Source organism: Homarus americanus, unplaced genomic scaffold (assembly GCF_018991925.1).
Source record: "Homarus americanus isolate GMGI-L3 unplaced genomic scaffold, GMGI_Hamer_2.0 scaffold14720, whole genome shotgun sequence".
NCBI lineage: Eukaryota > Metazoa > Arthropoda > Malacostraca > Decapoda > Nephropidae > Homarus > Homarus americanus.
The window spans coordinates 325,650-337,707 of NW_024724088.1; the positions used below are offsets into that span (position 1 = coordinate 325,650).

The 12,058-nt window shown below is 37.1% G+C and overlaps 1 protein-coding gene across 2 annotated transcripts; it reads right to left on the bottom strand.

Moving 5' to 3' along the window:
• Positions 1-1,305: 1,305 nt before the first annotated feature.
• On the bottom strand, positions 1,306-12,058 carry LOC121864028 (phosphorylated adapter RNA export protein-like). Of its 2 annotated transcripts, none has more exons than XM_042362910.1 (9): positions 11,909-12,058; positions 9,704-9,873; positions 8,905-8,998; positions 8,098-8,288; positions 7,462-7,628; positions 6,819-6,910; positions 6,233-6,413; positions 5,865-6,004; positions 1,306-5,114 (listed from the first exon to the last, which is right to left on the bottom strand). In XM_042362910.1, exons 1-9 carry the CDS (start codon positions 11,960-11,962, stop codon positions 4,884-4,886), a joined length of 1,320 nt encoding a protein of 439 aa, XP_042218844.1. In that variant the 5' UTR covers positions 11,963-12,058; the 3' UTR covers positions 1,306-4,883. The 2 variants fall into 2 exon arrangements, with proteins under 2 accessions (XP_042218844.1, XP_042218843.1); XM_042362909.1 differs by having other exon boundaries at positions 8,905-9,010.

Genomic DNA, 12,058 nt, shown 5'->3' on the forward strand with positions numbered 1-12,058 from the left:
TGACTGCCTATTAAGAGGAGTGTGGACACAACACACTAACCCAAGGACGTGAAGATACTGTTCCGAGCTCCACCTACCTTCACTACCCCAACTGTAATGTTATGTACAAATTCACAATGAGGTAGACAGATTCCCTGGGCATTAACCAACAAATTTGAGGCAGGGAGAGCATGATGTGTCCACTCAGTCAATGGTAGTCTTCCTGGCCAAATGCTCAACAACATTAAGTCTCAAAGTTTTTCATGAGGCTCCACAGGTCATTTGTAAAGTGTGAAGGCAAAAGAGAACAGTTTCCATGTCATTCATTTATTTGAGTACAGTATGATAAAGATCAATTAATATGTATGTGTACAACCTTACTATACTGTACAAGTAAAAATTATAAACACAAGAATTATAGTTAAGAAGTTGAGAAATAAAAATTGGTTCAAAAGGGACATAAAAAAATTATATATATATATTTATATGTAAACTTACAGTAAAAACCAAGATATAAGTGAATTATGAAAGTAATATATAAATGAATGAAAGTGCGAGTATACTGGAAATCATAAGAGAGGTGTTGCTATGTGTGTCAGTGTGAACAAAATGACCTTCAAAATATAGCTACAGGTGCCATGATTTGATAATATAAACAAGACAGTAGTACATCACCTCCCACCAATATATACTGTGCCATTTACCAACATACATGACCACCTGAGTGACAGAATCCATTTATAGCCGAAATCATTTACCGCCACGTCTCCGTTCTGTCACAGACCGCCAAACTTGCCTTGTATTCACCACTGACGTCACAGTTCCGTTCAGTCTGTGTGCACCTGACAAATAAACATGGCAGGAAATTTGAAACTCTCAGCGATTACACTATTATTGAATGAAGGAGGAGGGAAATAGATTGTGTGATAAAAAGAATATTGGACTCTGTACAAGGGAACCAATAATTCAGAATGTCACTATATAAATTCAACTTCTTGCTGAAGGAAATAGACATGGGTTTGACCAGAAGTAGCACTAAATGTCGGGAAGCAATATCATCGACGGAGACTCCGACTGTCACATCAAACTGTTCTTGCAGAGAAACCAAGACGCCGACGGAACAGAGACACGATGTTACATGATATTTCTGTTAATGTGAACAGCTCCACTGAAATACCTACGAGAAATTTTGACAGAACGTTGACGATTCGTTACGTGACGGTAAATGTGAATCGGCCTTTACACGTCCTTTTAAAACATACAATGTTGTATCAGCACAAAACATTTAAAGTCGTGTATTCACTTCCTTGAAAACAAACAGAAAAATTATCTTTACATCCTTTTATTTAATTATTCATGTACATGGTTGTGTGTTTTAACTTTCTCTACTTTAATACAAAGTTTTGGGTTCTCTCATCTATATTATTTAAACAGTAGTTTGTGCTTTCTCATCCTATGAACTATTTACATTTATCATTCTAAATGTCTTCAAACCTTCTACATACCATCTCTTGTTATGAACTCCACTACAAACTTCATCATACAGTATAGTGTTGATGTAATCTTTAACACAAGTCACACAATATGTATACAGTACCTCACATCATCAAAGCTTCCTTCTGCATATTAATTCAGACATACAATTATCACTATCATCCACTGTTCCACATCAGCCTGGTATAATTCCTTCAAGAATATCTTTACTAAATTTATTGATATACATTAATTACTGCTTGGCAACCCTGCACCCTATGGACTTTTGACTTGCATGTGTAAAAAAAAAAAAAAATTATATAAATAAATAATTAAAAAATACACACAAAACTGAGATTTTTGGGGGTGCTGTATTTTTTACTGTCTTGTTATTTGGTGTTTATACTGTACAGTATATGTGTCCATAAATATTTAACCCATATTAAAACTAAATAACCTCAATAATACTACAGATAGAAATTAGTCCACATGCTGAAGTGTACAAAGACAAGAAAAAACTTAGTAGTAGTTTGTCAAGTAAAATAAAAGCAACGTGTTGTATCTATGATGTTTTTGAAGTTATTAATTTTTACAATGGGTCAAGAGCAGTGAGTGCGTGCAGTAGAGGAAGACCATCTTACTTGTGAGGTTAAAGTGCAGCAATATACAGGATGTTTAAAAAATAATAATATATACACACCGCATTACAGATCTTTATGACAATCGTGTGAATGCTTCTATTATAACAGCTGCATTGGCCTCACTTGTGCATACATCTTTTTGAGAAACCCTGCATAATGTGTTGTACAGTACCAAGATCTCCGTCACATTAGGCTTGGTGCCCCTCTTCCACTCCATTCAATTATTGTACCAATACACTTTTTTAGGTACCATCTCTTGGTGTCATTAATTATTCCATAAGAAAGAACTCTGGTTGACAGCATGGGAGGACATTATATTGAGGAAGCTGAAAGGTATGGCACAAGAAGAGAGGAAGTACAGCACAGTATATATAAGATTGATGAAGGACTGTGTGGTTGGATGTGCTGAGCTGAAGTGATTAAACCATTTGACCAAGTCTTGCATGGGCAACTGTACTGCATACTAATAATAAAATTGATTCAGTTAAAAACATTATCCTTTTTTTTTTTACAACACATAATGTCCTTAAAGGTATAAATCTTTTCCTGAATATTGTTTATCATACAGCAGATATTTGGCCTGCATTCATGTGAGACTGATCATCCTAAAATATAATCATCTTTAACAGCAAAACATAACAAAAACATTAAGAAAATAACATGTGTATAATAAACATACATTGAAAAAAGGTACAGGAATCAAGAATCTATGTTATTGGAAATTGAACATACACTGTAGAAAACTTACAAATCTAAAAACACAGAGTGAACATTGCAGTATCCAACTCTAGTATTACACACAAATATAAACTTACAAAATGATACACACATTCTGTTTATATGAATTTCTCACAACAAAAATAAATAAATTTATACTGTAATGCAAACTGACCAATGCTGTAAGATATTTTAGACTGTTTAGTTAACTGAAATTTCTCTACTGTTATTAAATTGATCTAGAGAAGATGTCATGATGTGGCACAGACCACCAGCTGCTGAGGACCACCTCCTCCTCACATCACACTATTTATAAACTCTTAACTAAGCTTTCTCTCATGGAAACATAACCTTTCTCCCATGCATAACATAACTTTTCTCTCACCCATAACATACCCTTAATCAAAACTTCTCAAACAAACTTGCCCCTCACTAGTATCTCCCACCAAAACTGTTCTCTCTCTCTCACACACATACAATCATCAAAAACTAACACACACACGCACGCACGCACACACACCCACACACACACACTTCTGAAGGCTGCAATGAGGAATACAAAGTCAACATTATAGAAGCAGTAAATACAGATGGGCTTTTGATTTCCTTTCTATATAACAATTGTATATATAATTGGATAGCAGGTAAAAAACATTTGTAATTAATACTTGTTGGCGGGTAAAAACAACTTTTTACAATATTTTGATAAGCAGTAGCTCATGTACCCCAATTTCATCTTTAATTATAAGTTAGCAGATAAACACACTATAGTATTACCTAGCTTTTTCCTTTTATTATAAAACAATTGCTATTTTTGTACACATGTATCTAATTTTTATTTTTTAGTGCAAATTTTTTTATTAATTATTTGTAATCAAGTAAACTAACATGTTTATGTTTGTATTTTTTCATGATCAATCAATTTAGTTGACAAACTCTGAATTAGTTTATAATACATAAACCAATACAGGACAGTATTATAAGTGTCATTGGTATACCCATTGTGGTAGTGATCCTACAGTCAAATACTGTAGTAATTAAAGAGTTTCTCTTAAAGCAGATTTATAGAAATATAAATAAAAACAGGCAAAAGTGATATATTAAGACAAATAATTTATATTGAAATTGCAAAAGTAAGCATTATGGCATTTTGCTATAACATCTGAGCTCTGCCTACAACCTTTACCAACACCTTACCAAAGAACATCTCTTGCATATACAGTACAGTCCAGTACACTTCCCATCATTCTCACACGAAATTAACACACATACACAAACACACGTAATGTATTCCTTTGATAAAAAAAATTATTTTCAGAATTCTGCATCATGTGGGTTAATTAAAAATATAAAAATCATTTTGGTGCTAGTTAACACTACTGTATAATCACAACAAGAGAACATCACTCAAGTGGGACACGTCATTAGTCTTCATAATTGGACAAAAAGACGTCATCCATAAAGTAGCTAGTAGGGCCATTTTACTAAAAACTCTACTTGATATTTAATTATATTCTGAACCTTAAAAGATACTTAACTCTTCTGGGTGATTTTATTTACAAAAAATTCCAACAAAAAATCTTCCTGATCAACCGATGACATTTATAAAACATGTTGACTGAAATGTTCTGTAAAGCCTTTTGTCTTTTTTTTTACAATGAGATCTTAATTTTTAAATATTTTATCTTAGATTATTAATAAAAATAAATAATTACTGTAATATTCTCAAAGACAATACCTTGGTATGACACACAGCAATGAGGCACTTGACACTATAGCAGATGGTACTATGAGGAGTCAGGATCATGAGGGTAAATGTGAAGTTTCAAGGTAGATGTAATCCAAACTCTGAAGAACATCTGCCACAGAGGCCAGGAGTTGAAGAGCACTGGGCAGGGGACTAAACACGAAGGCCTCGGGTCTAACTTCTGGCAATAAGATGCAAACTTTACTCTTTGGGAGAAAAACTTCAAATGACAGCAAACTTTTCTCGCAGCCTAACAAAAAAGCTGAACTATAGTGAAAACAAATAACAAGAACCCATACATTCACTCTAGATAAACGAGGAAAGCATCAGAAGAGTTCCATTTCGTCATTGGCGTGGATGTCGAGAAAATCTTCGTCGTACACTTCTGTGGATCTCTCCTCTCCCTTAGCTGCCTGGGGATCTGACTGAACATTCAAAAAACCACCATTGAATGTATCAAGTGAGGTGTCACCTTTACATGATCTGGGATCAGGCACAGCGTTGGTTACAGCCGACGACACCATATCTGGCAGCCCCGAGGGTGATAGCTGGTTGATCTGGGAAAAATAAAGCGTATTAGTTATTGTATCACTGAACCACCAGGATTCGGTTCACATCACATGACATTTCGAAATTTTGTGATACTGTTTGAATTACCACATGGGCTTGGCTAGATTATCTTGCCAATTAGGCTGAGGACACACTCTAGGCTATTCTATTACCAAATTACTCCACTACCAAAAGCTAGAAAATTTCAGTCATATAGTAATAAAGATAAAAAAAAATAGCGAATCAAACATTGCTAAAAAAAAAAGATTTTTAAATGATAGTAAACCCTTGCACTTCAGGGGGGGGGAGGGTGTCTACATGTGGCAAATGTCCAGATGAACCGGGGGGCAAATGTACGTTAACGATGATAATAATAATATTGTACATTGACTTTATTGATATGGGTAATAACAATAGTGATGGTTGCGCTCTGCAATAACACAGCATAATGGAAATCCGCATATAGTGAATACGTACAGGAAAGCCTCTGATAATGACGGTTCTACCTACGATGATTCATATTTAAAACCGTGGTTAATTTGGGACCCAATTCAAGACGTCGGTCTGGACCAACCAAAATCCTGATCCGAGAGGTCTAAATGTGTGAGGGTTTACTGTATTTGGTCATATATTTCAAAGAGATTCAAGTTTTCAGATCATTACTAAAATCTACAGTTCTAACATTCTATACTACCAAATGGAATAAAATTCTATGTCATGCATTCTTAAAATACTCGAGACTTTAGGTAGCATATTACCAAGGAGCCTGCTACGTCCTCTGCTTCATTATCAGAAGGTTGTGGGGAGGTGACAGGGGTGGAGCCGGGGCACTTGGCTCCCCCAGGGTCATCCGAGAAGAGCCCTCCCAGATGCAGTCCTTCCTCACTCACATCTTCTCCTATACGACAGAAATTAAAACATCAATACAACACAAACTGCAGACATATAACAGCTCCATAAATTCAAACATCTCTGTATGCTATTAAACTTTACTCTAACAACTCAAGCTTATATAACTAGTAAATTGTTTTAAAATAGTTGTGTATGTAAATTCAGGATAAAAGTAAGTGAAGTTATAGTAATACAGTATATACAGTACAGATATGTACACCAATGCACTAGCTACCTTGAGGCTTTGATTCATGCCTCTCCCTCTTGCGGTGAGCTCTCTTGCGTTTTCTCCACTGCTGTGTTGACCGAGACTCTTCTTGTGGGAAAATTTTTACTATGTCAGATTTATCGAGGTCTGGAAGGGCCTTAACCAACTGAAGATACACCCCCCCTGATGTTCTTCTTCTGGAGCCGTTCTGGTGTATTAAAAGAGTTTTTACTAATTGGACTCTATCTGTGAGTGAAAGTTCATCAACAAGGAAAATGAAACTTCCCCTAATGATGGCTACCGTCCCTATAGCTTACTTCCACTGATGATGACCACCGTCCCAACAATTATCTTCCACTGATGATGGCTGCCATCTCTACATTTAACTTCCACTAATGGTGGCTACCGTCCCTACAGCTAACTTAAAAAAAGATGGCTACCGTCCCTACAGTTAACTTCCACTGATGATGGCCACAGTCCCTATAGTTAACTTCCACTGATGATGGCTGCCATCCCTACAGTTAACTTCCTCTGATGATGGCCACTGTCCTTACAGCTAACTTTCACCATTGGTATTAACTGTTCAAGGTATTAAGAAGGTGCAAAGACTTACCATAATTAAAAGGCCACCATCACGCTCCAGCTCTTGTGTCTCTTTGTACAGATCAATGGCTTTCTCACGACCCAGGACTTCCACAACTCTCACTGAGGGGGAAAAGTCACGAGCCAAACAAGTGAAGAGAATCAGTTTGACGCACTGACCTATTCACAAGTACAGTACAGGTGTACTAGAATTTCTGATAAACATTTCAACGTAATGACCTTTAGCCTTTAGTAGTGAAGAGACTAAGATGTCACAGAGTAAATACCATGAATGATAATTCTTAACAAACACGTCCTTCCTACACTCCTCATACAAGACAATAAAAGTACACTTAACACCTGATATATAACATTATAACAAAGAACACTTAATACCTGATATATGATAACATTACAATAAAAGAACACTTAACACCTGATTTATAATAACATGAAATGTCTTTCCTATACTAGACCAGCACAGTAAAATGATCCTTTATCACATGTGTATTCTCCCACTTGTTAAAGCACAACAATATTATAGCAGTAATACTGGATTGGTTGTGTAATAAGGCCTCTGCTCCTTGTTAGAAATTAGTCAAACTGTTTCAAGATAAGTGTTTGGTGAAGATGCAATATAACTCCAGGGAGGTGAACAATAGCTCTAGGCATACCTATTAGCTCCGGCTTCTTCTCCAATAAGCCATTAGCTATAGCCAGGCCGACCTCTTCGTCCGTCATGGTCTCACTGACGCTCACATCCACCAAGTTTCGTTGCCCACTTTTCGTTTTTGTTTTTTTATAAGTAAGTCTCTCCTTAACGTGCCGTTTTCTGTTCATCCTGATGGACAAATGAACGTTAGCGAAACATTTACCTAATTATTTGAAAGATACATGTACTGTACTGTAATTCTTTGTTTCTAGAAATTTCAAACTTGTCCCATGATATGAAAAGTTTTACATTTCCAGATCTTGGAGGCTAATATTTTGGGTTCTGCTCTGTTGATCCCTAAGTGTATGGCAACTTGCTGGGTTACTGCCATCCTGGCCATAATACTCGTCCACCGAGAGTTGCAAAATATACCTGACAGATACTCATTTGATTCATTATTGTGGAGTTGTGAACGATACATTATAATACCACTAAGCGCAGGTAATGTTTAGAGTAAGCTGCCACAATACACAGTCAGACATTAATAAATCTAACACATTGATCCATTTACCCACATAGATCACCATACAATGTCAAAACTTCTCTTCTCTTCCCATCATTATTAACAAAATTTTTTTTTTCTTTTACTCTTACTTACCTCTTTTGCTTCCTCTCTTCTGTTTCTTCTTCTTCTTCTTCCTCCTCCTCCTCCTCCTCCTCTGCCTCCGAGTCATCTGGCTGGATGCCACGGAGTTTAAGGGCTTGTGTGTAGTCGTAACTCTCAACACTGCGGTCGCCTTGATCTAGTCTCTTCTTAAGACCAAAACCACCTATTTCCTGTGATAGCACCTGATGGTTGAAGAAACCTTTATATTAATTCACAGGAGTTAAGAGCTGGGTAAACACTAGTTAGTTTTCATAAGAAGGACATTAATGAAGTCAACGTCAATTATGGTGGAAACTATAATGAATATATAAAGCAGCCTAAACCTCCACTACATTTATATGATTAACATGTAGGTTGCAAAACACATATTCTCCTTCTAGTAGCTACCACATGTGTTCTGCCATGTTGTTAACTCACCATAACACAGATCTCAAGATATCCAGGTCATTTATCCAAGTCAATTCATAAAAGACTCTCCCTCCAGCACTATACACCAGCCCTCCTTTTAATTAACAGTGTCACCAATCAAACCAACATGGACCTCACAATGAAAGGACAGACTCCTAATGTGGTTTCAATTCTGGTTTTGAAGTTTAGAGGTTCACAGCTCACTGGGCACTGATTTCTAGGCCTGGGGTTATGCCATATACATTATCTTTACACTCATACACACGTCTCAGTCAACTGCATCACACAAGTTTCAACAACAGAATGGTTGTATCTTTGAACCCTACATATGAATAACTTAAAAAAGGAAAAAGACAGATGAAGAGTAGTTAGTTGCCAAAGAAGTTGTACCTGCTCCTCCATAACTGTTGACCAGATGTTGTTACGTCGCTTAGCTTTGGCAATTGGCTTGATTTCGCCACCCGTACTTCCAACTGTCCAGCCTCTGGAATCACGACTGAAATGTAATTTATAAAATTGTATTTAAATGTTGCATAATGTGTGCTTACTCTCATCCATTAATGAGTAAAAGAAAGAGTGCTATAGTAAGTTTCCCATGAGAAGACTCAGCACACAAAGGAAGGAGGGGAGAGTATTAAGGTCTTCATGACAGGAGACCCAAAACACAAGGGAAAAATACCTTCATGAAATGTTTTCATTCAGTAAATAATATTTGTGGTTTACAATGAACAAGCTGAGGACCATCTCATCGCAGACTATGTTATACTAGCTATGATCAACACTTGTTTTAAAACCTCAATATGATCATACAGTAATAGTCTTAATAATATTTCTACCAGAAACAAGTTCATTAACTTATTAAAAACATTACCATCACAGTTCACATAAAGAAATAAATTTTGTTAATAAGTTCTATAAATTTTCAAGTTTTACAAGAGATTCTTTATTGATGGTGTCTCACAACCCATGGAAGGTCATCTTTACATATCTGCTTGGTTCATGACAGACCTTGCAATATCTTATGGGGTTATTCTACCAAGTGGTTCATTCCTGTAAGACATAATGAGTGGTGATTACAGGCAAAATCTTCCAATAGTTGCGTATACAATATATTGTACAGTAATGCACATCAGAACCATATAGTGTAGTGTACTGCAGAGTTTCTCTTATAATACAATCCCAAAATTACCTTTCAGAGTAACAGGTGTCCATTTTACTGACATTAGATCTTTTTCTCTTGGCAATAGTTGGAGTGTCAGAGTCTGAGTCGGAGGAACATTCTTCATCGCTGGAGGGCAAGTGTCTCGGGGCATGACGATACTGAGAGGCATCAGGGCGCACTACAGGCTTGTATGCCAGCTGTAAGATAAGTACAATATTAGTAGAAAATAAAGCAAGATCAAGTTTTGTTAGTAAAGTGAACCCTTTCTATTCATGGGGGAGAGGTTCCAAGGAATGACGTGAATTGGGGAAACCGCGAATAGTAACTTAAACTACCTTAGTGCACACTATATACCTAGACAGTACTGTACTATGTACTTTGTGAAAAATTTAAGTCACCGGTACTACTCTCCTTCGTATGTGGAAGTTTGGAGCTTAATGAAATATACTGTACAGTAGGATGAAATCTGGTTACTGAAGCATAAGGAGATCATCAGGATCACTATTGGAAGAGGGTGATGCAGTGGTGGATGGTGGAGAGGCACGTGGCGGTGAAGCGGATGGTGGAGCGGTGGCAGCAGCTGCGAGTAGGTTGAGGTAGATGAATCAGCTGGGCGAGCAGCTGGTTCTTTCTTGAAAAGCATCTTGATTGGTAGTTGTTTCCTCTTGGTTTTGAGGTCTCTAAATGTTTCACCCCACTAGCATCACCAGCACTGACACTAGGTAGTCGTTTAGGGGCCATATCACACAGAAACACTAAAGCATTGAGTACAACACCAGAGATGCTGCATCGCAAGCAATGGTTAAGTGCAAACAAAAGGAGAAGAGGGAGAGGAGACACTGTGGGTGCATGGGGGTGACTCACTGCACTGCGGGAGAGGCTTGTAAGCTAGCCACCATCTGCTTACTGTGAATAGTCAAATCATAAATTGCAATCCCATGAATAGCAAGGGTTTACTGTAATGCAACACACTTCAGTACACTGAAAATACTGGAACAACCAAGTATGCTTTTAGGGGATAATCAGTAATTAATAAATCAGCACTGATGCTATCACATTATTAATCACCAGTACAGTATAGCATGGAGACATTTATTAAGCTTTATCACAACATCCAATTTCTCAAAATTTTACCTTACCTTTAAGATAATATATATACTGAACATTATTTAATTATTTCAAGGCTCTTTAATTAATGTTAACTACTGTACTCAAAATTTTAGATTTTGAATCCAAATCCTTGACCAGCATGTAAAGGAGTACAGTTCCTTTGTATGAAAATTAAAAATCTATGGGTCAGACGTCATTTATCTGATGTAACGCCTTTTTTTCTGTATACTGAAAACTAACGTGTTTAAATGGTAAACTCAAGTGTATATTACTGAGAAAATGTATATAAAGGTGATTTAAGACTTACAGGCACAGCTTAACACTGTTTTAATGGTAGGTATTCTTGGCTGGCTGTATTCTGGTACAGTACAGCACAGCACATATTGTACTGTATGTGAAAACAGCAGTGAGCGGCAAACAAGGTTTTATAATGGTAGCAGACAATGAACTAAGAGTGCATGAAGAAGCTAGAGTTTGAGGCTGTATGACAATCAGCCAATCCTAGGCATCCCTTGCAGTTACATGACCCCAGTAGCCAATAACAATGAACGAGCACTCTGAGCAGTTGACCTAAGTTTTCCATGCAGCTAGCCCACCTATGTCCTTAACATATGATGTAATCACAAAGAAATTCATTCAAATGCCCAGAAAAGAGATTTTTGGAATTTCATAGAATTTTATTTTTATTTTCCAGGTACTGTACAGTACAGGTGTATGTACTGTATATACTAACGGATACACATTGGCAGTACAGTAAAGTAAAACAGTTAAAAGTTTAATAGTCATTAGGTAGGGCTCTTACAGTTGGCAACAGTGAATGATTATATTATACACCTGACCTACTATAGTGTACAGTATATGGTGAAGAGCTGCTGCTATAGTGTACACTGAAGAGGATAAAATACAGCAAGGTTAGTAGAGTGTTGGTAGAAGAGCAGGATGGGCGGACAACGTGGCCGAGTGAAGGGTGGTGGCCAAGGAAATAAAGTAAGGTAAGTAAGGTGAGAATAACGTTTATAACATGTAAAGGTAAAGGAAGGTTAATAAGGTAAAGGAAGGTTAGTAAGGTTAGTAAAGGCTGAAGGGAACACAGTATGGCGGCTCCCTCCATCACTCACTCACATCAAAACTGTCCTCGGTCCCGTCAGACACCTCCCCTTCCTCCTTGTCCTCCATGCTGAGCCACTACACCTTCACCACAGCTCCACCACAGCTCCACCACTCTACCACAGCTCCACCACTGCCGCCGCCGCCGCCAAACGTAAACATTAA